Source organism: Archocentrus centrarchus, chromosome 16 (genome assembly GCF_007364275.1).
Source record: "Archocentrus centrarchus isolate MPI-CPG fArcCen1 chromosome 16, fArcCen1, whole genome shotgun sequence".
NCBI lineage: Eukaryota > Metazoa > Chordata > Actinopteri > Cichliformes > Cichlidae > Archocentrus > Archocentrus centrarchus.
Window position 1 is genome coordinate 12,299,264 of NC_044361.1, and position 26,617 is coordinate 12,325,880.

The 26,617-nt window shown below is 41.8% G+C and overlaps 1 protein-coding gene across 1 annotated transcript in view; it reads right to left on the reverse strand.

Moving 5' to 3' along the window:
• LOC115794614 (nuclear factor of activated T-cells, cytoplasmic 1-like) overlaps positions 1–26,617 on the reverse strand; it is a 59,679-nt gene that overhangs the window by 21,682 nt on the left and 11,380 nt on the right. The window contains exons 4-8 of the mRNA XM_030750218.1: positions 21,580–21,782; positions 16,665–16,837; positions 15,551–15,691; positions 6,586–6,641; positions 4,380–4,512 (exon numbers count right to left, since the gene is read on the reverse strand). Coding sequence (XP_030606078.1) covers positions 4,380–4,512; positions 6,586–6,641; positions 15,551–15,691; positions 16,665–16,837; positions 21,580–21,782 — 706 coding nt within the window. The remainder of the gene's footprint in view (positions 1–4,379; positions 4,513–6,585; positions 6,642–15,550; positions 15,692–16,664; positions 16,838–21,579; positions 21,783–26,617) is intronic.

Below are 26,617 nucleotides of genomic sequence, written 5' to 3' on the forward strand. Positions count from 1 at the left end.
ACTTTCTAAATAAGACCATCTGTCCCTCTGGGGGACTGGTAATTGGTATTTTAGGATGCAAAAGGTTCTAATGCTCATTTCCACTGGTGAGATATGATATTGTTACGCCACTGTGGAAAAAAAAGAGAAATTCACCTCGTACTATCGGCTTGAATCTCCAGTGACATTTAACATGGAGCAGGTGGTAGTTCATTAACTCAAAGGTACCTCGTGCACTGTGTCCCACTGTGTAGGCAATCTGGACACCCAGCATACTGTGGGCCTTGGTATACAGTAGGTGAGTCTAAAAACACCCAAAGCTGCAGACATGACAGAAACAGTTCAGTCATTGTCCAGTTTTTTGGAAAAACATGACTGTGCAAATATTTACAACAAAAGAACAATATGTGGTTCATTAACTTTTCCTGTATGTGTCACAGAACATGTTTCTGGCTCTCGCCTCTCCAGCTCTAACCACAGACTGATGCAACGTGGGGGGAGCAGGCAGCCATTTGCGTTAAGAATAGAACTCGATATTACAGAGGAATCTCCAAACGGCCTGTAAAAATAAAGGGGTTCCGAGAAGTTCTTCGCCCGAGCTTCGGTCACTGCCAGCATTTTTTGGCATTTGTTGTTTAATGTGGTTGGTGAAAACTGTTTCTTATTTGAAGAGTAACACGTCACGTCTCTACACACGCAAGAATTATTGGACGGGAGCTCGGAAAAGGGAAGCTCATTCTGGGAATCAGACAACGACAGTTGTTCTGCATGTACATCTCATCATCACAGACAAGCACTTAGGCTTCAACCACAAATGCTACTGATGGTATATTTAAACAATAGCAGGCTTCTTGACTCGTTGGCTAAATGCACCTTTACCTCATAGTTGGTTCCTGAACAGCAAAAATTTGTTTTTGCATAACTCGGCTAACTGTTTTTTTAAAAAAAAAATTTTTTATGACCTCTAATTCTATAAACTAACCTTTATTTTTTCTTTTATGGCAAAATAATAATAATAACGCATTAGTCTTATATAGCGCTTTTCTAGACACTCAAAGACGCTTTACAATTTCACGCACTATTCATTCACACCTCAGTCATACCTGGTGGTGGTAAGCTACTAACGTAGCCACAGCTGCCCTGGGGCAGTCTGACAGAGGCGTGGCTGCCAATTTGCGCCTACAGCCTGTCCGACCACCACCAAACACACAACCACATTCACACTTGGTCAAGTTCTTTTTTCAGTGAAGCACAGGCAATGACTGTACTGGTCATAACATAAACTGTATATAAAAGATGGCTGTAGCCACCACCTCACCCTTGTGGACTCTTTTTATGGAAGCCTTTACTGTAGAATTTCAACCATCATCATTTTCTTTTCTTTTTCCCCTTTTTTTTTGAGAGAAAAGTGATCATATGTGGACGGGAGTTTTGGATACCAAGTAATCAGCTAATACTATGGAGCTTGGTTAGCGAGGTGTCGCCAGAGATACCTGCTAACTACAAGCATACAAATAAAACGCAGACTTATATTTGTTGCTGATGCAATTCTGTGCACAGAAAGCCATATAATTTGTTAGATAATGACCTTTAAAACCTTCCAAGAAGCACCAACACCACAAACATGATAGAGAGGTCCAGTTTAGCCTAGCAAACAACTAATGGCTGAGCTAATGTTACCCTCTATGGCTATGCCGCTTATAACGCACAACTTGGAGCCTTAACGCATATAATGTGAAAAATTCAAATAGTCAGCGATGGAGGAATCAGCCATACAGACCAAAACAATTTTTGTAAAAGCTAGGCATTTTAAAATTTTAGTCTAAGGCCTTTATGCACACAATTCACCTCTTCCTTACTGACACAGAGCACACAAAGTTTTTGACTATGTACTAACATGGCAATGCCTCAAAATTCTGCAACACCCTTCTTCTATCCACTGCAGACTGCATCTGACAGGCCTAATAATATGTTATATTCACACTAGAGACAAAGAACATACAAATCTGCTTACATGTCTGAAACATGATGTCTGCTGAAATAATATGTCAGGTGTACTTGCAAGGCAGCATACATCAAACAGTATTGTTTCTTTTTTTCGGATGTGTTTTGTTCTTCAAATGCAGGTATCAGTATTTAGCCACAGTAGTGCCAACCACATTCGCATTAATGTCAAAGAATAACAAGAGGGTCACATGACCTGAATGGAAAATAAAGGTGGTTTTCACTAGCATCTGTGTCCCCGAGAGTGTTTGCTTCATCCTTCCGCTGTTTTAAACAAGTCGGGCTATTTTAAGGTTTGGTTTCGCCTTTTTATAGACGAACAGACAGCAGAGTGTGAAAGAAATGTTCTTTCTAAACAACGTCAGAGACCACAACTGTGCTTGAAGTGGGACATAAGGCCGGAAGAGTCTTTTCATACAAGCGAGCAAAAAAAAAAAAAAAAAAAAAAGTGTTGACAGCAATGTGTGTCTATCTGTGCGTGTGTGGGTGTCCTCCTCCCCAGCCCACCCTGAGTACATGGCCGCAGTGTTGGTTGTTTCACTTACTGTTGACACATGCACTGAAACCCTCAAAAGCAAACAGCTTCACTAGGGTTTCCTCATTCTCTGCTGCAGTATTGAAACTGTGAAACTATTGCAGTCATTGTCACTTTGTAGAGTGTGTTTATGATATTTATAACTTTTATATAGTATTCTTTTAACATCGTGGCATCTTTTGCCAGTTCAATCACAACTATGGAGCTCAAACTCTATAATGATAAATTAACCTGTAACACAACCGTGCCTGCGTTCTACCTCAACTGCAATCTAGCACAGGTTTAATACTAGAGTCTCTTTTTAAAATATTATTTGTTTTTAGGAATATTCAATGTTGTATGTTTGTTTTGTTTTTTTATGTGTGTATTCAAAAGGGTGCTATGTCTCCAAATAGAACAAAAAAGCTTGTGATTCGTGGTCGCTTTGGCTGTAACACTTGTAAGTTAATTAAGCTTCTTTGAGAAGACATTGGCCCCGCTTGTGTGGTCCAAACTGTACTTGCGGTTTACTTGGCAGCAAAAGAAAGAACACAACAAGTCATCTTTTAATTAGAGCTGTGCTTATGCTCAGGGAAATGACTTTGAGATGCACTGTGGATGCTGAAAAGCCTTTACATCTCCTTTTCTCTCTGTCTCTTTCTATATGAAATGGATAAGCTATATATGGCCACAGTTTGTCCGTTCCACACTTGTCCAGTTACCCACAATGCACTTGTTCATCATATAATCAGGCATCTCCAAATAGGGCTGTGTGCTATTTGTTCTCGGCGCCTCATCCAAAATCCTGATCACTTATCTCCTGAGGCCATAAATGCATCTGCTGATAATCTAAATGTCACATCTTATTAACAGCTCTAGTCTTAAAACACATGCTTGCCTTCTATCCCAGAAGCATTAGACCCATTAGGCTGTGATCAATGAAAACAAGATACCATTGTTTTGATCTAATGGATTTCACTGGTTATCACAAGGGGAATGCATGTCTTATAAATGCACAGTTGCTGGTTAGAATTCCAAAACCAGCTAGAGCAAACAAGGGTGCGGGTACTGCAGCTTCACTAAATCCGCCTTCAGCAACTATTGTTTAAAAAGGCCAATAGCAAAGGCACCATATTTGGAAAGCTGCGGCCGAAAGAGCAAACACACACGAAAAAATAATAGTATCCCCATGGGATGCTTGAAAGTGATACCAAAGCTGATATTTCACCTGTGCCTACTAAGAGCAAAAAGCTCACAATGTAATTCCGAAGCTGAACTCTTAACTCTTAACAATACATTCTTTAAATTCCAGTGTGAAAGCCATCTATAAACACTGACGCCAGGGGCTGGTGATAAACACACAGAGAGAGGTATTCCTGGGATTTCAGGTTGCTACACGAATGATAAGCCAAAGCACTGGCTGGTGCGTGGCTGTGTGTGTGTGTGTGTGTGTGTGTGCGTGCATTTGTTTTTTGTCAATTCATAGGTGCGCTGGAAGAGAATGTGTGAGGCTGGGTGTGAAAGTCAGGTCGTCGGGAGATTGACTTCTCTACATCAACAGTGCTCGGAGGCTCTGTCACTCAGTAGGTGCACCTCATGGCTGGGGAACGTGCTGTCACTGCAGAATAAACACACTTCACACCTTCTGCTCTCACTCAGAGGCTTCAGCCAAGTGCTGCCACTTATACCGTCAAAAACATTCAGTAGGAAAAAATGGCTACAAATTTCACATGGCATGTTGACGGTTGAGGTAAACTGCGGTGGACAGATGTCAAAGCATGAAAAAATGCTTGCAATAAAGAATGCAAAGCGTGTGGCCTGTGTAAAGCAATAGGAGTGCTGCAGTGTCACTGGTAATAAAAAGGTTGGGGATGATGATTACCATTTGGAGGAAGGTAGGTGAAGCGCTGGCACTGGCTCCTCTTCCTCTTGCCGTTGCAGACGTAGAAGTTAACGTGCACCGGGCTGGATATTCTCTGGTTCCTGTACGGTGGGATCTCCACAACAAGAGCATTCTGAAACAGAAATAAGATATGACGGTATATTTCACCTGTACTCTATATTTAGACTTCTGCTGACAGAAATGGAGAAAAATCATGTCTGAGACATATTCTGTGTTTACTCACCACCTTTAAACAATCAATTTGCTCCTTTTACTTCTCTTAGCTTTTTCATTTCAAAAAACTATTTAAGATTTAATTTTTCATTTTGTTTCAAATTCAGGCTGAAATGTTTTTGTACCTTTGGAAAGCTTGGGATCGCCATGAGATTTTCAAAGGAAGTTCTGCGAGCTTGAAAGATTGGCTGCACAGTATGGGTTTATAATGACTATGCACCCGTGGGAATTAAGAGGTTAATCAACAGCTATGTTTATTTTGCAGTTGGACAGTATTCAGGATACTGTTTCCAAGAGGCTGGACTGGGAGTTGGTCTAAATGAACTTGTGTGGACTATGCAGATGCAGCATAAGAGCTCATGAGGTTGGTCCGCTGCCTGGGCTTGACCGAGGAGCTTTAGCTTTGTCCCTGTGCAGCCCGAGAGAAGGGAGGGAGCCAGCTTATTTGTTTGTACAGCATTGCCTTCCCTGGCATGCTTGCCCGCCTTCCCTGCACCATTAGACTACAGCAAGTCTGGATGGATGTGAACATGAATGGGGAATATTGGAAAAATCTTTCAAGTTTCTGTCTAGATCCTGGGATAGCTGTCACTCTCCTCAGGCGCAGAGTGAGGCATTTTGACAGGAGGCAGGTTTTTGTTGGTCATCATCGTGCATGAAGGAAGGCGGGAGGGACAGGGTGGGGAGGTTGGAGGTGAGCTCAGCCCCAGTCTACCCTCCAGATAATGACAAAGAAAAACATGCAGGTGGCAGATTGAAGGTGTTAAGTGTGTGCACACAGCTTTCCCTCGCCATCCCAGCCAGTGAAAGTTAGCACACTCTGGATGGCAATAAAAACACAGTCAAGCAGGCAGACTGGAGCACTTTAAAGCAGTCTGGTCGCAACTGGCATAAGAAGAGGGAACGTTCTCTCTTGCTTTCTCAGTAATTGTTTATTAGATTTAAAAACACACTGTAGTATTTGTGTTTTATCAATGTTGGCTGCTAATTTTCCAGCATCTGGGACTCTAGCCATCACGCATCAAAGCAATTAGACATCACAGTCCATATTGTCCTGCTGATGCAACCAAGTCATTTACCCAAGTAAAATAACAGCAGCAAGTAAACGGCAAACATCCCGACTTGCAGACTTTAGCTGGGAATAGCTAACTCTGTGCAAGTGTAAATCACCTCAGTTTACAAAAAAGGGGGCTAATATGGATGGAACACTGCTGATGAAAACATACTGTCATCCTGCAGAAGCAGCCAGGTCCTGTTCTTGACTCTCCACAGTAAAAGCAGGGCTAGCAAACCTTGATGAAATCTTAATTAACTCCAGAGCCCAAGCAGCTTTCTGTGACAAGCACAACAACATTTGCTTCGTTCCCTCTGTTGACGATTCCTTTTTGCTCACTTTTATATGAACAATCCATTTGACCGAGCGTCAGTTAAATAAGTACACTGGTTTGTTTTCTCATTACAGCCCTCATGAAAGGCAGCAGGTTGGGTGCAGGGGTGTGATCCACTGTTGGCTGCGTGATCCCAGCATAGATGAGGTGTTCAAGCCCAATTCAGCACACTTCACTGTGAAGTAAACGTCTGGCTATGCTGGGAAGGCTGTGGTGTGAGAGTGTGTGTGTGTGTGTGTGTGTGTGTGTGTGTGTGTGTGTGTGTGTGTGTGTGTGTGTGTGCATGCTTCCATGTTGTAATCCATACATGTGTATCTTCATGGATTAGATGCAAAAACAACATGACAGCCTGTGTCTAATTACTTCCAAGAGGGTAAGGAGATTTTGTGAAAATTCCGTTCAGGATTGCATCGGCTAAACATCATTGTCTATGTTGCAATTTGTAATGCCTTAGCAAAGGTTACATCATTGCAGGGGACAGATGAGGAAGAGACAGAGAGAGGAAAGGAGAAAGTCTCATGGGAAGGTGGGACTGAAGACAGCACGAGCATTTCAAATAAATCGTCTCAGTGAGGCGCACTTACTGATTTGATGGAGTCCTTGTCAACTTTGGCTTCCGTCTCCCACAGATGATGCCCATCTATTGCAACAAAAAAAGCATTATTTAGTGGGGGGCTTTATGAACTGCATCAGCATATAGATGGATTGGACATTAACTGGAGTGTGGCTACAAACTGGAGATTGAACATGTCAGCAAAGTTTGGGATAAGATTTTATCCTTTGTTTCAGTGTTGCTCAGAAACACCCATCAATTAAATGATTAATCATGTTTCGACTTAAACTCAATAAAAAAAAAAGATCTGTTGTCTCAAGTTCCTGGTTGTATGTGCTGTTTTGGCTCCATTTTATTTGTCACTTCCATTTGCACACACTGCTGAAGTCACCTCATTCAAAGCTTTTTGTCACTTTTCTTTCCTATTATATACCTGCCTGTGTTCTCCCTCGTCCCTATTCTTTAAAGTCGTTGTGTTTCTTTTTTTTCAGGCTGTCTGTCGTCTAACCCTCCTCCTTGACGTCTCCAAAATTAGAAACATCTTGTCTCAGACTGATGCTGAAAAACTAGTTCATGCATTTATTGCTTCTAGGCTGGACTATTGTAATTCATTATTATCAGGTCACTATAAAAGCTCAGTAAAAAGCCTTCAGCTGATCCAAAATGCTGCAGCTAGAGTACTGACAGGAACTAGAAAGAGAGATCATATTTCTCCCATATTGGCTTCTCTTCATTGGCTCCAGAATTTAATTTCTCCTCACATACAAAATCTGGAATAATCAGACCCTGTCATATCTTTAAGACTTCATAGTACTTTGCTCTCAGACTGCTGGCTTACTTGTGGTTCCTAGGATACTTAAGAGTAGAATAGGAGGTGGAGCCTTCAGCTTTCAGGCTCCTCTTCTGTGGAACCAGCTCCCAGTTTGGATTCAGGAGACAGACACCCTCTCTATTTTTAGGGTTAGGCTTAAAACTTTCCTTTTTGATAAAAGCTTATAGTTAGAGCTGGATCAGGTGACCCTTAACCATCCCTTAGTTATGCTGCAATAGATCTAGGCTGCTGGCGGGGTTCCCTTATTTCTTCTTCACTCATCTCTTTTCACTCTCGGTGTGTTTATACACATTTAATCATTAGTAATTACTAAACTATTGCTCTCACCCATTGTGTGTCTTTTGTCCTCTCTCTCTGTGCCCTCTTCTCTTTCACCTCATCCCCAACTGGTCACGGCAGATGACTGCCCCTCCCTGAGCCTGGTTCTGCCAGAGGTTTCTTCCTGTTAAAAAGGGAGCTTTTCCTTCCCACTGTCACCAAGTGCTCGCTCATAAAGAGGCTGTGTGATTGTTTGGGTTTCTCTCTAATATTGTAGGGTCTTTTCCTTACAATACAAAGGCCCTGAGGTGCCTGTTGTTGTGAATTGATGCAATATAAATACAATTCTCCATGAAATTCTGCACTATTTCTGTCTCCTCATTAAATTCTTGATTAGATTTTTTTTTCTATTTTTCTCACTTTTTTCCTGTTCCCCTCCCTGGTTTATATTCAAAACTCTACAGTGTAGGGCATTTTCCGTCTTTCTTCTCATCTTCTCATCTTGTGGTGAGGAGGTTTCCCCTCGCTGCCTTGCAATAAAAGGCCTGTGTGCTGGTGCAGCTGTTGGGAGCCTGCAGAAGCTCATTTCACATTCTTTGCGTTTTCGCTGCGATTTCACGCCACACCTTTGTGAACAGACGCTCTGGGCTCTGTTAGGGCAATCAGCACCGACCACGCTGCAATTTCTCTTCTTTTTTTTTTTTTTTTTCTTTCAGTACCCATGAGTCATTACTGCTGTCAGAAATAAACGTGACACAGAACAGCTTTTGTGTCAGTGGCACACCAGTGTGATGCAATTGAAAGGATGGGTAGTGTGGCACTGCTACTATATGTTAGCAGGTGTCAGCAAGAGGTTACAGATTAAATAGAGAACTAAAGTTGCAGCTGAAACACTGCATCAGAGACAGGAAGCCATCAGATAAGATAATCAGAGACAGTTTCCACATAACCGATAGCACAGGTCCAGCAGCTCTGGAAGATGTAAAACCCTTGTTTTTTTTCCCCCAAAGCATTATGTTTTTTACATCATGCAGAGCGTGAAAGAGTAAAGCATTCCAGTCACGGCTGGCTTATTATTGGTGAGATGTGGTAGTGGGGGCGGGTGGTCAGCTTTATTATTCAGTGAGTGAACATCAGTAGATATATCTTTCCAAAATGGCCATATTAAAACACAGGGGAAGAGAAAAACAGACGGTGGAGAGATCAGATAAGGGTTTTTGTATTTGGACTGGGAGAAATAAGAGTTGCATATGGAGAAATGTAACCTCACTGTGATGGAGATGAAGTGCATGACTTGGGGAATAGTAGCAGGGTGATATGTCCACAGAACTGCCAGGGGGCACAGCATGCAATCCTGCGTACGTGGCAGATGATTGAAGTGCGTGAAAGAATGAGGTAAATCTAATGCTGTGTAGTTGTTCAGAGTATGGAAGGGCAATTAGAGTGAGCACAGGCTGAGAGAAGGTCAGAGAAAAGGGGAGAGACAGAGATGAGCGTTCCTCATGTTACGTCTAGGGGAACCAAGAGGGAATCTCACCCGCCTCCGCTCTGGGAGACACTCCAAGAGGGAAACCTTAGACTACGACGTCAACCCCAGCCTCCACTAGTAAACATGTTTTTCAAACTTCTCTCCCCCTCTGCCTCCCTCTTGATCTTTTTTTTTTTTTTTCTCACCTTTGGTAGCTCTAAATCAGTTTGTTCTGCAAAACTTTTTCAATTCACGCTGCATCACAGTTACCAAAGCGAAAAGTTTGATGGAATTGGGATGGGGCAATGCCGCACGGGTGATAACCACAGGACTTTCCATTCTCTCCATCTTCCCTGCAACATCTGCAAAATGCTTCTGTTCCCGACAACACCTCTTCTTTCAAGCGAACTCCACCCACGCGAAATGCATGCACACAGATGCACACATATGCACACATGCAACCACAGCATCCTTTACCTTTGTTCTGGCCTTCAACTTGAATTATATCAGGGGAAGCACAAAACAATAAGTGGTATATAGGAGCTTGTCTGGAGAACTCTTGCTACAGTATAATCCTGTCTTTGTTAAGCAAAGAAGTGAATGAATACATGCATGCACGTGGACAAATAGTTGCACATTTATTTTTAGACTTTGTGCTCAACTGTTAACCAGGCAGTTTCTCTGTATATGACTCACTTGTGCAAATGAGATCCACAAAGACTAGCGCCAGAAAATCAGGACAACATGCTCATTCATCAGGCAATTAGACAGCACGTAGGGTGAGGCTTCTTCGAGTCATCTCTTCTTCAGTTCCTGACAACACACAATGTTGTGTACCTGCCTGGTGACAACCTGGCAACAGAGTTGCTGTTATAGCAAATCTCATGCAATCCAATCCCTTTATTCGTCATATTTTACTTTTCTTTTATATTTTTCATATTATTAGTATTATATTCCTTCTTCACAAATTAAGAGCCCCAGACAGCTGACTAATAATGTATTTGACCTTACAATGAACTTACAGGTTTTGGCGCTTTTTTTTTTTTTTGTTTCCTTTTGTTTTTTTGTTTTTTTTTTAATGACAGCCAGAAGTAATTTTTCCTTCCAAAAAAAAGAAAAAAAAAAAGCGTTATGTACTGCACAACAGCTTCCACTGACCAAGTTCACTTTAGGATTTTTGAGAATGGAAACTATGAATCACACGCTTAAATGCGGAGGTTGTCTTGTGAAACAACCCAGACGTATTCTGCAGCTATGTCTCTTTTCCAGAGATGATTTTTTTTTTTTAAAGAGTATTTATACCTCTTTCCTGTTTACCTATGTCAAGTTTATTTTCCATTTTATTACGTCTTCATTGCTACCTCGAATGAAAATGCTTCAGTAATTTTACACACATTTTTCACGGCAATCACCTTGTTGTCCAGTGAAGCGCAAAGCCGAAAAGGCCAAAGGGATTCCACTGTGACTGATCCCAGCTGCTTTCCTGTCTGGAGCAACTGGCTTCTGCCAATCTAAGACCTGGTGAAACTGGAGAAATGTGGGTCTGCTTCAGATCGAGGGGCTTCCGTATAAATTATGACTTGACAGTAGATTTATGATGGGTTTATAGTCAGGGAGTGAGTTATTCTTGGTGTATAACAGGGAAAGCGTGACTTGACTTGACCTAGGGCTGCAGCCTGAGAAGGATGGCGATCAGTGGAGTGAAATTTTATGCTTCTTTTTAAGAGTCCAGCTGTGTGGCATTGAGTTTGAAAATGATATGAAGACTCGGAGTGGTGGTGGGAGGATCATCTACATTTGTACATTTGGATAGTATTTGTAGAGTGGATAGCATTAGAAAGACATCAAAGCTTGTTGCTCTTAATGGTGTGTTGCATGTTATTTCACAGCCTAGCGAGAGTCACAGCGAGACCCTTACTTAGAAAGTGAGCGAACGGTGAAGAGGAATGTAGGTAGATGCTCATGTGATATCAGAGCAGGGTTGCTCCAACAGCTTGCTGCCAAATCGGTGATAGAAACACATGTAGCGAGCCACATTTCTTTAAGTTATATCACTACTCTAATCAACTGGAGTGACCTTGAGATGTTTCCCTGAAAGAATAACTGTCTTTCCTCAATTTGAGAGGCTGTTCTGGCTATTACATGTTGAAGAAAGGGTGAAGGCCACAGGACAATCTCGACATTTTCTTTCTATCACTCAACTGATTAATTTGATGCATCAATGTGCCCCAAATGACTGGACAGCTTTAAACTAAGCATAAGAAACAAACTTGAGCTCCATTTCACATATTTTTCATGATGCTCTTCTAGCAAGGAACTTGGGAACCTGAGCCATTACAGCGGTGATAAATGATGGCTGATTTTGAAATAGCACAATTTACCATCCTAATTAGACAATAAGATTCCAAATCTCATGCTTGAAGCAGGGGTGGAGGTTGGACTTATCCTGCCAAAGTGGCAGAAGTATGAGCCAGGATGAGCCATGGTTATCCTAGCCGAAAGCCAAAGGGCAGTCTAGACATACTGCTACAAGTACAATACATCGACCAGTTTGTCTGGTGTTTAGACTTGCCCAGGGTGGAAGAGTTCAGCCAAGTATAAACAGTGTATGAATGAACTCTAACAGTTCAGATCATAGTCTGTAAGGTCCAGCTTCCTCAAACTACGAAGGTATGACTATCCAAACATTTCAGTCTGACGCTGAGGCGTTTTTTGCACATGAGGAATAACAGCCTGTGGTTATTGTAGTGGACTATGTTGTCCTAATGTTACAGATTATACTGTAGCTAAGAATCCTCTCTCCAGCCTGAGGCAGGGGTAGAGAAGACTTCTCCCTGCTGCAGACCAGGCTGTGTGGTGCTGCTGAGCTCCAGGCAACGCTCCAATCCGACCAGATGTAAAAACTATCCGGCTCACCAGGGAATTCCCTTACCTCCCCTCTGAGTCAGAGTGTAGGCTTTCCCCAGCTCTCTCTCTGTTTGCCTGTCTATCCCTCTATTTTCCCTGCCTTTAGCACTCATTCCATCCATGGAAAGCAGGGCAAGCCAGAACACACACTGCAATAGGTGCGCCAGGTATGTCTTTCTAATCCCGTGCCAAAAGAATGGTTTGGATAAACCAAAACACAGACACAAAAAACAATACTAATAACAGAAAACCGAATCAAGCACAGCGATATAAAAGAAGATGGAAAGTTTCAGAAATGCCCACACTGTGGTTCTGGAACGGGCACAGCTCTCTACTGCAGAAAGCAAAAATGACAAGGATTATTAAAAGTTCTTGCCAACAAAATTACTGTTGAAAGGAATTTTTAAATTGCAACAGAAAATGAGTACAAATTGAGTCTATCAATACCTATGTTCCTACAGTCTGAATATCTGGCACTGTCTGTTATGTGCGGTCTGTAATGAACTAAAAAACTGGCGCAAATGGTGATGTGAATTTTCCAGTGATGGAGTAAAAGTATATCTGCATCTACAAAAGTGACATGAACAATCAAAACCTTTTGTTGGGGCAAGTGGAAATTGATCCATGGCATGCAAGTCCACTTTGGATCATAATATTTGCTCATTTCTATACTCCGATATCTCAAGATTTCTAAGGAAGCCCCGCCTTTTTCTACTGTTCTCCCAGTCTACAGTCTGAGGGTCTTGTCTTTTCCGATTCACCCCTCTACAGGGAATCATTTGTGGATGACTCACTGAAAACACTTCCTACTGAACAACACAAACAGGCCCTCAGGCTAACAGCCACAGTGGGTACACAACAACAAACACACACTCATACTGTACACACACGAATGCACCGGTTTGCATCAGTTATCCTGTGGGTGATGAAGTGGAGCAGTGGGGATGGACATGGCGTTTAAAAAGTAGAAGTAATTATTTTTCAGGGCGCATTAAGGTTTCCCGCAGCGGCAACAGCTATGAGCTCTGCTCATTTGATACTGGGGATGCCTCACGGGGGGACAGACAGACAATCAAAACAACAGAGAAGGAGAGGAAGGTTAAAGTCGACAAACAGAGTGGAGTTATGATTCAAGAATACATGCGGGTCTCATTTATTTATTTTGCCGTTGTAAAAACTTCATTTGCTCTTACATGTATTATTATGTATTCTTACTGTTATATTTTGCTCCTTATACAGAAGATAATGCCAGTGGCCACGTGTGTGAATGATTTGCCAAAGACTAGTGGATGTCTTTGCATCTCTGGTTTCCTCATTTAACCACAAACTGCAAATGGCACAATCTCTCAGTGGCATCTAACTAACTGAAACTTCTGTAATTAATTGATATCTATTTTTGTTGTGCTGGTGTTTCAGACAATTCAGAAACATCTGTGTGCATGCCAAAAGCAACTATATCCTGCTAAAAAAAAAAAAATATATATATATATATATAATGAATGGAAACAATTAAAGAAGTAGATGTATTTATGATTTATAGCTCATTTGTGCTAATAGGCTTTTGTGCTGTGTGCGATCTCCCCCTCACTCCACTTGGATGATTTTAACTGTATATAATTATTCGCACAAGTTGGATTGGTACCCTCAAAGCAGTCTGTTGCTCCTTAGGATTTGTGGAATTTTCTTGGAGGTGTTTATTGGAGTCAATTTTGGAAAGTGAGCAGCCCTCCTGACCTTTGATGGCAGCAATAGTAATGGCTGTCACCACTGAGGCAAAATCAGTGATTGGTGTTGTGCCATACAAAGGCCTTGGCTGTACGTATGCATGACTGTGTAAGCACATGTCTGCGACTAGCAATTACTGCGGCACAATGCTCTGTATTTCATGGATGCATTTAGTCATGAACTTTTCCAGAGGAAAATAAAACCAAAGTTACAGAATAATTCTGGAATATAATTATAATTTTATTGGTTTCTTTTTTCCTCATCTCAGTTTGGCCCTTCTAAATCAACAATCAGAGAAATTTTAAGCCTAAATCTTCAAGGAAAAAGCAACAGGATTCTCTGATTAAAATGCCAAAAGACAATCTTTTGCAGTATATTTAGGTCATAAGTACTTTTCCATGCTCATAGTTGCTCATACATAGTTGCCATTAGTGAGTGATGTGTGTGTTCCCTGTGTGTGCACGTGTGTTTAGGGTGTGTTGGTCTTTCTGTAATGGGCTTCTTGACTTAGGAGCCCCTGGAAGTGGTGGGTCATTAAAGTTCACATAAAAGCAGACTAAGTAGTAGACAGACAACCTCACTTTCGATCTCCTTCTCCTTCTCCTTCTCAACACCACAGAGACGGAAAACAAACCACTGAAATGTCAATGGCAGCCACGAGTGTGGAGATCCCGCTAGAGGGGAGCTCCGCAGCGGCTAATGTCTTTAGCGGGTATTGGGGATAGAGGTGAGAAAAATGAGGGACGAGGGAGCAAAAATAGAAAAAAAGAAGGAGACAGAAAATCAAGGTAAGGAAAGTGGGGGAAAGAAGGGAAACACAACCTAGATGGGAGTCACAATTCTCAAGTAGCTGGGGGTGGAGAGGCAAATGTGTTGTGTAGATATGGGGTTTCCTCTTCAAGGAGGAGGGAGACCCCACATTACCAAGTTCATCCACCTCTCCTTAACCTGCTGCTGCTTCCTCCTTATGCCCTTAAGAGTAGACCATTAAAACAAGCTAAGGGGCGGTAGGGAGAGTGTTTTGGAAAGTATGGGTAAGGGACGACCACATCCACCACCATCCAGGAATTTCCAAATCCATGATTAATCAACTGGTAAATGCAATTCTCTTATTATCACAACCTTATTTATGTTCCTCCCTTGTCTTTCTTTGCTTGCTCCTCACCAGCAGCAGCGGCACTCACATCACGCTTCAGCTGACTCCAGAGGTACTACTGTACTTGACCTTTGCTTTGATTTATTGGGTGCAATCAAGGAAATGATCACAATCATTATTCAAACTGCAAACCTGATCAGTAGTGTTTCTACTTCTGCTCCCACCCACACAGGGAAGAAACATATGGCCAAGAAATCTGGACGAAAAAAAAAAAAAAAAAAGGAAATGGCTTCCGACAGGCAGCCGGGGTGAGTCTCTGCTAGAATGGGTGGAAGAAAGAGCAACTGAAAGCGAGCGACAGGGTTAACTGTCAAAAGCAAAACGAGTCGGGGAGGCAGGGATAGTGAGGGAGAGAGGGAAAGTGAGAGAAAGAGACGTTGCACATGCCCTGCTTGTGATTCATTCCTTAACTTGTGGCGAGCACCACTGAACAGGCAATGGAAACTTCAGCAAATGTAAATACGCTTTGGTTAAAAATATAGTGGCCTAATGCACACCACATGTGGCTTGCTGGCAAGTCGTGCTCTATTTTGACGGGAGGAGAGACTAAGAAAATGCAACTGTGGAAAAGAGGAGACAAAGACATCTGAAAGGGATATTAGAAAGGGAAATTGAAATGCAGTAAACATGGCCTGGTGACTGCAGCTTACCCTGGGCCTTCTCCACGAATACCACCTTGGACTCAGGCAGGAAGTTGAGTCCATTGAGAAGCATCATTTTGCCTCCCGTGGCAGGGCAACCGTCTACACTTTGCTTCTCTACCAAGGGAAGCTCTTGAGCTGAGCGCTGGGCTGTTGAAAGACACACACAAACAGAGGTTTCAATATAGTGTGCAAGACTACACAAACACACTGCCTGATCCCCAGCTACCCTGGGACGCACAAGCCCAGCTCACAGCCAGTAAAACAGCAGTTCTTGGTTAGGGAAACAGGCTTATCAACTTTATTATGATGATTTCATGACCCCTAGCTAAGAGGTTTTCAGCCAACAGCTGCTCTTTAAATGACATTGAAAAAGGCGCACAACTGATCAAAACAATATTTTCATGGTCATTATTTTCAGTCAAGTACCTATGGCCAAACACCTGTCTCTGTTTTGTATGAAATGATGCCATCTAGTCACCTTTGACCTGTGGAATTTGGTACCCATTCATATCCTTATAGACATACAGTTTCATCATGCATCTGTGAATTATATTTATAAATCTCAGGTATAAGTGTATTTAAAAAGGAGCAATCTAAATGATGCACTAACTCAGATTAACCTCCACTTCGACCATAAACTGTAACGCCAGCTCTGTCTCATAATCTAAGTTTAACTGGCTTCCTCGGGCGCAAATAACATCACACCTATATACACAAATGAATGACAAAGAAACAGTGGTTTCTTTCAATGTGCTCACTCAACCGTGCCAAAAGTGGGGCTGGCAAACGACCTTTGTGAAACCTGTGCTAATGGGGTAGTGTTACCAAAATAACTTGTGCACTCAGTCGTAAAATGCGAATTTAAGATAGATAGCACGTGTGTTTGGCATCGTGCACAATGCATCTATTGCTTTGGCAAATACCTTTGATCATATAAAGCTTATTGGGTGCAGATGCACTGAATTTGCTCCAGTAGGCAATAAAATAGTAGCTCAGTTTATTGGATTACAACAATAGATGCCACCTTTTGCCTGGGTGCAAAGCCAAGAGAAAAGACATGCCAGGTTTCATGTTTATTTCTGTGTAGATGTGTGTTTGTGTGTTTGTGTGTAATACTTACAGCATTCAATGGGGTTTGAAGCAGCCTGTAGGGACACTGTCCTGCCGTTGGGTTGGTTGATGTGCACACGAAACACCAGCCTCACGCGTGTGTTTTTGCGCCCGATGTCTGTTTCCCCTTTGCGAAGCTCAATGTCTGAATTACGCAGCTTCAGGATTCCCGCACAATCGATTCTAGAACAGAGGAAAGCACGAGAACAATTTAAGACTATATTTACAAGATGACATTACACAGGCCAGATAATGGAAAGGTGATGTTCAGTGTTTAGTTTTTCCAGGCCACGCCCATTTCTATTACAGTGTTTCAATAAAGCATCAGTTATTTCTCCACTGTTACACACCCTGAATCACACAGGATACTTTCTACGGGATACAAAAGTGTGGAAAGTGTAGCCAAGGGTTGAAACAGGAGCCTATCTGATTTACTCTTGGCTGTGAAATTGAAAATAGCTGCTACGCATCGGGACCAGCAGTGAGGTCCCCACTGGTGTTACAGATCATGCACTGGTAGTTTATTGGAGCATGACCGTGTCATTATTAATCCAGCATGTCATCAAAGGAAAAGTTGGACATTAATGAGTTTACATCACAGCTTTAAATGGTCAGAATGGGCCAAGTATTCGCAGTTAACTGGAGAAATCTGGGCTGAGCACACCATGGCTTACCAGTATCATACAAGGTCCCATCGCTACTCAGAGTCACTGGTCTGCAGGAGTGCATCAAGCCCGCCTTATCCTTTCACACCATTCACTTCATGCATTTTGGGTTTAAGCCACTGTTAATCATTGCCACATGTGGTAACAACCCCTTTTCTAAGCTGTCTCTCTTTATTTATTTCATTTCACAATTTGGGAGGTAAAGGTGTAGAGTTTCTTTCCCTTTTCTTAGTGGAAAAAGGGCATTCATTTGCAGGCATAACATTTCATGAATTTAAATAAAACTAGTGTGGCTGGTAAAAAGTGAGAGAATACAAATGGGATATGGTTTGGCATTTCAGTTATTTTACATGGTAGCTTTTTGGGAGCGATTCCTGGAACATGGTAAATGTCAGGTTTTATACCAAACCATTTTTCCCTTGACTTTGGTTTGCACAATTTAAATGAAAGAAAAATAACCCGTACGGTCATGGTGACTACTCTCAGCTTATCAGCCTCGGATGATATAGTGTTTTCTCATGCATACAGATCTCTGACAAACCAAAGGAAAATCATCAACACAAGGTGCTTAAAGCCGGAGGTCCACATCTGACCAAAAATGACCAACGTGAAGGGCTTGTGGTATTGTAACTATCTTGCGCTCAAAGAAAACAAACCCAAACATAATAGACGGAAGTAAAGCATGTGAAACAAAATGTTTGGGATTTTAAACAAAGAAAAAAATATAGCTGACTCGTGGCAGCGGAAACCTTGTTTGTATGATGAGTCCTACAGCCGTAAAGATGAAATACTAGGATAAGTAATAGTGGAGGGACTGCAGCTATTACTCATAGCCTACAGCTCAACAGGGATTATCAACATACAAACTTGATGTCATGCCCAAATTTACTAGAGCCACATCTCGCAGTGTAGTTTGCAATAAACTCATAAACATTGCTATAAACTTGTGCACAGTTTCTGCCAGAATCCAGAATGCTTTGGCATTGATTCTGTGTACTACATTTGAGGGACCTAAACAATTCTTCCAAAATTAGGGGGAAAAAAAAAAATCTCTCATAGGTGTACAGCTAGGTCAAGATGTGGTGACTGCAAAGGTCGTAGTGTATAATCCAAATCATTTTCAAGCTCATCAAACTGTTCAGTGAGCCCTCGTATTCTATGGATTGGGGTCTTAAACACACCACTCCCATCAGGAGACAAATGTCGCATTATAGAATAAAAGCTGATCACTCAAAACAGATCATTTACAGTGAATCATTCTCTTTTAGCATTTTTTTTAAGGTGATCAATCCCTGCCAGCAAAAATGTCCCCCCACAGCATAACAAAACCACCAGATCCTCTCAGTGCACGGGTCAAGGTTTCACAGTTTTCGTTTTTAATACACCACCAGTCTGTGGTTTTAAACAACAACAAGATGATGGGCATAATACAGTTACTCTAGTGACAACTGTCATCCTATTATTAGTGTTTCCTTGCTTATTAGGTTATAGTAGTTCGAATCTGCAGAGGTGGTTTGTCTACTTTAAGATAAAACGTCTTAGAAGAGGAAAGAAAAAAAAAAAAACAGATTGAAGCTGTCAGAAAGTTTGACTGCATTTCTCGACTGTCTGCATCCCACACAGTCAAGCACTGCAAAACGACTGCTGGCATGTGAGCAACGAGATGGATTCTGCATTATCAAGGCAACTTTTTAACAGCTTGGTGGAGAGAGACAGTTAAAGGTTTTTCTCCATCTTTCATGTTTAGATAGTCAGGAAGAAATATGAAACTTTAACTCCTCTTCTTGTGCGCTGATGACAAAGAGAAAAAAAAAACCCTCTTGAATGTCCTTTTTTTTAAAAAAATAAAAATAAAATCATAACCTAGGGCAATGATTGGAAATGATATTGTAATGCAATACAAATGTTAAAATCATCTACACTAAGCCAAAGAAGGCCACTGTCCGGTCAGGAAACTCTTATATCCCATAAATCTTCATAACTCCCAACATTTATACAAGCATTAAACTGTGTTGTAGAGATGTATCAACAATATGCTTTTTATTTAAAAATATATATGCACTTAAAGCCTAAATGGTGAAGAATAAACAGTAAGAGGTAACTGCCTTATGTAACCTATGCTAAGATACAGCGGTTTTACCCATAACACAGAGCTCTGGGCCTCAGTCCAATAAATTCATTGCTGCCTAGTCTAAACGGAGCCCCAGGACAGGAGCTACTGCCTGGATACACTGCAGAGCACAGCCCTTGGCTTACTGCAAGTCTAGAGGGAGGATGACAGATTTTTCAGCCATAGAAAACTGGTGCTCTATTCCTTAAGACAAACCAAGATCACATTTAGAAGAGCGGTTCTCTCTGGTATTGTAACCACATCAAATACAGATTTATTATGTTATGAATAATTAGGTGATTATTTTTGGTTCATCCAGCACTTCTCCTCTGCTGAGATCAGCAGTGGATTTGATCCACGATAGCATCCATGGTACCAGCAGTAAAGTGTTTGCCTCACATCAGCCAGCAGCTTGGTGACAAAGACTTCATCCCAATCTTCACTTTATGATAACTTGATGACTCTAAAACGTGTTTCATGCTGTTGTGGGTTCTGAAACTTTTGACAAGATTCTTTCAGTTAGCCATCTTCTATGGCCTATCTTTCCCATAGTTGGTTGGTCTTTCATCCTTTTACTTTTAACAGCCTCCAGACATACTCTAGTGCGTTGCCCTAAAGCCTCACACACTTACAGCAGGTTTGTTCTTGAGTGTGGACATTGAGATTGGACCAAAAACTAATGTCACTGAACAAAAAACACATCTATTGGCTACTGTCTGTTAGGGAATTACCTTTTTATCATGTTATTTCTAATGTCTTTGCATATACAGTGACTATGACTGCAACATGTAACAGGAACTCTCGATCTGGATATCCACTAGTCACTGTACACTAGCTAAACTGAAACTACTGTGTTCTGAGACAGCAGTTCGTGTGTTCTGTGATGTGAAGAGGATAGGAGGGAAAAACAAGAGCTCGCCCCTGCAGGACAGTTTATTTTTTGTATTTTTTACTTTTCATATTTATCCCTTGGCTGCACTGATTATTTAATGTATGTGACATGTAACACATCTGATTATGCAAACCATTTTCAGTATACCCGTAGTTTAATTTCATTAAAAAAAAAAACACCTGACCCTTTTCTGTGTAAAACAGCCATGCATACCTCTCATAAAATCTAAAGAGAAGACTGGCCTTTAAAGTTTGCAGAGTGGATCTCTGAGGAGTGGCACACACTCTGCTTACGTGTCCCTCCTATGTCTTGTGTGGCCAGTTTCATTCATTAATGTGAAAGACTATTGTTGCACCAGCTGCTTCACAAATTACAGACTTAATTCTGTTCCAGAAGTTTCTGTTTGGTCATGGTGCAGCAGACAGCCACTGCTGTCCTGCAAATGATTATGCAGATTTTTCAGAGGGCTTTCTGACCCATTAGAAAAACACAGGTGTGTGTAAAATAACTTTGATGATGGCTGGGTTCCTTCATGGAAACATGCATGCTGGCCAGTCAGGGACTGATTGAACTGGAATTGTGGCTAACAAGTGAGTTAAGACAAAGTGGCTATGTCCACTAAAGTAGAATCCTAATAAGACAAAATAAAATTGCTTATTTTAATGGAAATCAGTTGACATTGCTGTGCTAAATTGCTAAATTGGTACTAAAATTGCAGTTATGTACTTTCTGAATACAAACGGACCCATAAAGTTATTGTTTGCTTTGGATACTACAGGCTACAAGAATGTGACTAATTGCCCTTCAAGCCTAAATCATCCTTTTCACCAGAGTTGTTAGTTCAGTTGGGATGTTCTAATTTGTTTCACTGGAATATGTTGACCAAGCCAAGTGTAATGGGACCACATTATTCTGGTGGACCATGGCACTCTAGGAAAAATCTTGATTCTCCAAGTGCAAGCCTCAAACCGTAAGAGGCCAAATGCACACTGGACCAAATTAAAGCCCCGATGAACTCAGAGCTTGCTTTCTTCTTTAGCATTTGTGCATCCCTTGGGGTAAAAATACAGAACTCCAATTTGAAGGCCTATTTTGAACAATATTTACCATCAGACACTCTCTTCGTGCGGAGCTATAGCAGAGAGGAAGGTGTAGAAAGAAAGAAAGAACAGTGTGCATGTTTCTGTTTGTGTTTTAAAATACGAGTTACTGGAGAAAAGTGTGGATAGAGAAAGGCAGAAAGATGGATAGCACTCACATAGCTCTCATGTTATTCTCAGGCAGCAGAGGGATCTCCAGAATTTTGGTGTTGGATTGCATGACTTCATGGCTGGCGGTGGAGACGGTTTTGCCCGTGATGCGGTGGACCTGGTAGAAGGCATGTGGTCGCAGGAGGCGGTCGTCTGCGGTCCCTATGAACAGCTGCAGGGTGAGCGGCTCACTTTCCATGTAGCCATAAAGCTGGCGAGAGAACAAAGAGACCCAGGTAAGCGGCAACATCAGGTTTTAAGACCTCCATCTCAGTCAACCCCTCATTTAGGAAGTAGAGATTGAATGCACATTAGCAACTGTTAAAGGGGCTTTTATTGATAGCTCTGACGAGGTAGAAGAGCTGCGAAAATAAGTTCATCGTTTTTGGTTTGTTCGGAGACCCTTTATCAGCTGTTCTTTTCTGCATTAGGTCTACATTCCTTTAGAAGAGGGTGAAGAAAAATCAAAAGCATTTGTAATGTTTCTGGGCATTTGAGCAATAAAGATCTTAGAGACTGATCAAAATCTCACAACTTATACTTCAGGTAATGACTGAGACACCTTCCAGTATAAATATGAACATCAAAAGGATGAAATCAAAGCTGGACATCACACTTAAATGGTTCAAAATAAATAAATACCAGTTCAAAATATTACTTTTCAGTCTTCCTATAATAAATATCACAATACAGTTAATTCAGAGTAAATATTTCTGCACAGATACGGTTATTAAAACTTTACACCTGAATGTTCATGGAGCACGAGCATGCAGATGTGTTCCAGCCCCTTTACCTTTGGGCAGTTATGAACATGCATTATGATTTCAATTAAAGTTCGCAGACTGTGTCCCACTGTGATGAAAGAGACTCCTGTATCAGAACCACCACTTCAAACAGCTACCACTTCCTCTAGCAGCCCTCCATTAGCCGCTACTGCTTAACTAATAAAAAGATCAAATCTTCCTTCTTTTTTTTTTTAAAGAGAAAATAATCCACGGCCGTGCACACTTTGAAAAATATTGTTGAATTTGGAGTCAAATGTACTTCAAATATAAACCGTAACTGCCAATTTAAATTCAACGCCTTGTCTGATTTTCTGCCTGTGTCTGAAGTAACACAATGTGATCATTTAACCAAGTGTGTAATGGCTTGAAAACATTAAAATGCAGGCAATGTTTCACATTCCAAAATGTGGTGAAGGGCAACTGATAGTTTGTGAATGATTCCCGACCAGAATAATTCACTAACCAAGTTTTTTCTAGTGGAGCCAAGTCTTAACACCATAGACCTCCCAGGATATACTTTCTCTTTGCAATGCAAAGTGTTCCTATGGTTATATGGGTGGATGTTGGCGTGGGCTTAGAAAATCTCTTCAAACCTAAAAACTGTCAAGAAGCTGCTGAATCCATCTGGTACACATAAAACTAAAAAGACTAACTTCTGATTGGGCGGACCTCCATGGATCCACCCAGGTGGCTACTTGACCACATGTGACATTTACTGTGAGGGATCAGTTACTCAAGACCAAGGCTCAACAAGCCATGACCATCTCAAAAATCCCACAAATTGGTCAATTACTCCAGTGCACTGCTTCAGACCAATTTTGCTTGAGCCCCATCCGAGTGAAAACAGTGGTAACGTCAAATGGAATAAAAGACCCCTGTTGTTTATCTAACAGACTGAGTCATATAACAAAATGAAGACCACATGTAACCTATGACATAATCTGATTAATGGGTTTATAATTACCATTGAGAGGACAGGCAGGGATGGGGGTGTAAGGAAGAGCAAGAATAGTGGAAGACTGGAAAGTTACTCTGAATTTGATTGGACGTCTCTGTAAATTCGAACTACAGGCTCATGGACACCTAACGCCTTTGTTTGAGAGCAGATTTGTCTGGATACAGTATTAAAAGTTGTCTGGTCTGATAATAAGCACAAGGATTAAATGCCCTTGGTCTCTACTTGATGACAGCTCTGTTGGATGTGGGACAAGGCAGAGGATGTGCTCTTTTTCCTCTAAGTTACACAATTTTCAGCATTAATTATCTTGAATAATAATAGAATATGACCAGTCATAGCAGTAGATTGTATATCCATATGCTTCAATAACCTGAGCGCCAGTGGTTATCTGGCTTTGGTCTTTGATTCAGATATCGAGAGAGTGCAAAGGGAGTGGTAAAGCTAAGGCTGTCATTCATCTCCAGTTCCAACCATCATATTTTTCTCTTGAGCTCCCCATAGTGTCTCTAGCAGCTGTCTTGACCTGTGAGCTAGTCACACATGCTAATCATCAGCGAGTTAGGCCGAGGTCAGGAGCTTCTTGAAGTCTTGGCATCCCAAGGGACTACTTCATCTATGGAGTGATCTCACCGGCAGACGCTGTTCCCCTTGTTATATTTTACTTATGGTGTCACCAGAAGTAATTATCCCTAGCCACACATGCTACCAGTTACGGGCGCATTGAATCAGGGGAGGGCCATGGTGGAGCATGAGGTACAAATCTGAAACTTCGGAGCGTTAAATTGATGACGTTGCCTTATGATTTAATAAAACACTGGCAGCCACACCAAAAAACCATGTCATCTGCGGCGATAGACTTCATTGGATCTCTCTTTGACCTCCAAACATTACCTCAGCTGCCACGTGGCTGAAAGGAGGTCCACAAAAGAATCAGGAGGTAAAGTGGGTGGGTTATCTCTCCTCTCGTCCTGCGGTAGCGCGTGATCGTGGTGGCATCCTCGCTCAAAACCGTAGTGACCTCACAGAGAAGAGGAAGTGATTAATGAGGTCAGGCAGTCCTCTTGGTGACGCTGTGCTTCCCAGCAGCAAACGAAGGCAGTCTAGTCCCCCCTGAGCGACCTCAACTCAATTCCTTTACCATATGTGCTCCCCTGACCCTCTCCCTACAGTCCCCCCTTCACCTCTGCTAAACTCCTGCGATGCTCACTCAACTGCACACCACACGCACAGCGAAAAACGTACTTCTTCATTTTATTCTCAAAGTGGGAATAAGACAGGGGGAGTCGAGATTGTGTCGAAAGAACTTAAGCAGAGGCTTCGCACACAAGCACACCTGCAACCTCAGCTTTGTATTTCTGTCTGATGCTGTCTGCGAGAGAGCCGCTAATTTTGACCAGATGAGCTTTTTCTTGCTGTAAGCGTGGCCTATCTGGCTGAACAGCCACTAGATATTTATTTTGAGATAATCTAAACCAAATTTATATCGAGGCAGCTGTTTCTGCTTGCCAGCTTTTGCCACTGTGTCAGCTAGATCCCTTTACACCTCCCACCACAAGCCGCTGTTGTATGAACTATTTCTGATAGCTGAAGCTCAAGTAAAACATTGCGGCCATGGCAGCTGAGGCATTAATTGCATAATTGTATGCAGCTGTATTGTCTGGGTCAGTTGTGATGATATTGAGGGTGAGCTAAAAAGGGAGAGGAGGGCACATTCTGTGTGCTTACCACCGTTGAACTCCTGTTTGCCTTTGGGTCTTCTCAGATCCATCACCAATACAGAAAGTTTTAGTCTTTTTTTTTTTTTTGTCATTTTCTTGCGTCTCTCAATGAAAATCATGTGTGATAAAATAATGACAGAGTATTTCCTTTTTCAAATAAATATGTTAAGCAGTATATTTGTCATAGTGCATTTTATCCCTCACTTTCTTTAGTAAAAGTGTCATTCTTAATGCTGCTGCAACAATTCAAAGAGGGGATTTGAACATTTAAAGTTTAATAATGACTTGGTGGTAAATTAGATTTGTCTGGCCTGGCTAGAAATTGAGTGTGAGTACATTTCACAGGCCTACAGTGGGGCTGCCTTCTATCCCTGTGCAGTGATTTCATCACCGCCTGGAGAAATGTCATGACTCGCAGAAGTCCACGTGGCGCAGAGAATCAGGGGCAGGGAGGGGGGGGAGAAGACAACTGGAAGCAGCAGAGGAGGGGTGGGGGTTTGGGGGGCAACAGAGGCAGGGGAGGAGAACTACAACAGCAGATTCGGGTTTTTTCCCATTATCACGCTCTCCTCTCTGTCAAGTGCTGACACACTCACACAGCCAGCCTTTGCTGTACCCAATTAAACGTACACTCATCCAAGCTGTCTCTCCTTCCAGACTTTACTCCATCGCCCCCCTGACCTGCTAATGTCTCCCGTGTCTCATATTGAATGCATAAGGCAACATATGCAATCCTTTAATGTGCACTGTTTCCATGGCTCCACATGCTGCAACTTTTATAAGTAACCAAACAGCTATATCCCTAAAAGTTTTTAATTTTGATTTTTAATTGAGTACTTTGAGTATTTAGGGCATAGCTTTAAGCACAAGCCTGTGTCTAGACTACTAAGGGTCTGAATTCTATATGAAAAGAACAATCTTTTTCTTTCCAGCACAGCCATCCATAAGACACATCATCAAAACCTTTAGAGAATTTGCATAAGATTATGCACAGATCACTGCTATGCCCCCAAATGACCACCTTACCCACTTGGAGCTTACCTCATAAATCTTTGGGTTGTCTGTGGGTTGTCTGGCTGTCACCTCAAACCAGTGAAAACGATGCACATATCTCTCAACTTTTTCCACTTGTTATTAACTAGTAATTAGTGGCAGGCCAATACCAGTGTAAGGGAAGCCCCGCAGATGGAGAACCACAATTTGAGAGTGGCATAAATGCCCCTTTGGGCAGCAAATAATAGCCCTGACTAAGCTCTAACAGCACTACGGGGTACACCAGTCGTTTTGAATATCAAACATGAGGCAGCAGTAGATTTAATGAGCAATTAGTAGCTACAGTATAGAGTGCTGTAGATCAGGGCTTCTTCTTTGAGACATTACGCAGCCAGCAAGTACCGGATCCCAAGGTGAAACCGCACACATGAAAAACCGAGCATGCTTGCGTAAGTCTTTAATGTCACTGTGATGGAAACATGCTGCAAATGCGATGTGCAATACATAGAGTTGCAGAGGAAGCGAGATGGGCATTAAGTCACGCACATGTTAAGAGGGATGAAGGCCACATCCTGAAATTACACCATGTCTG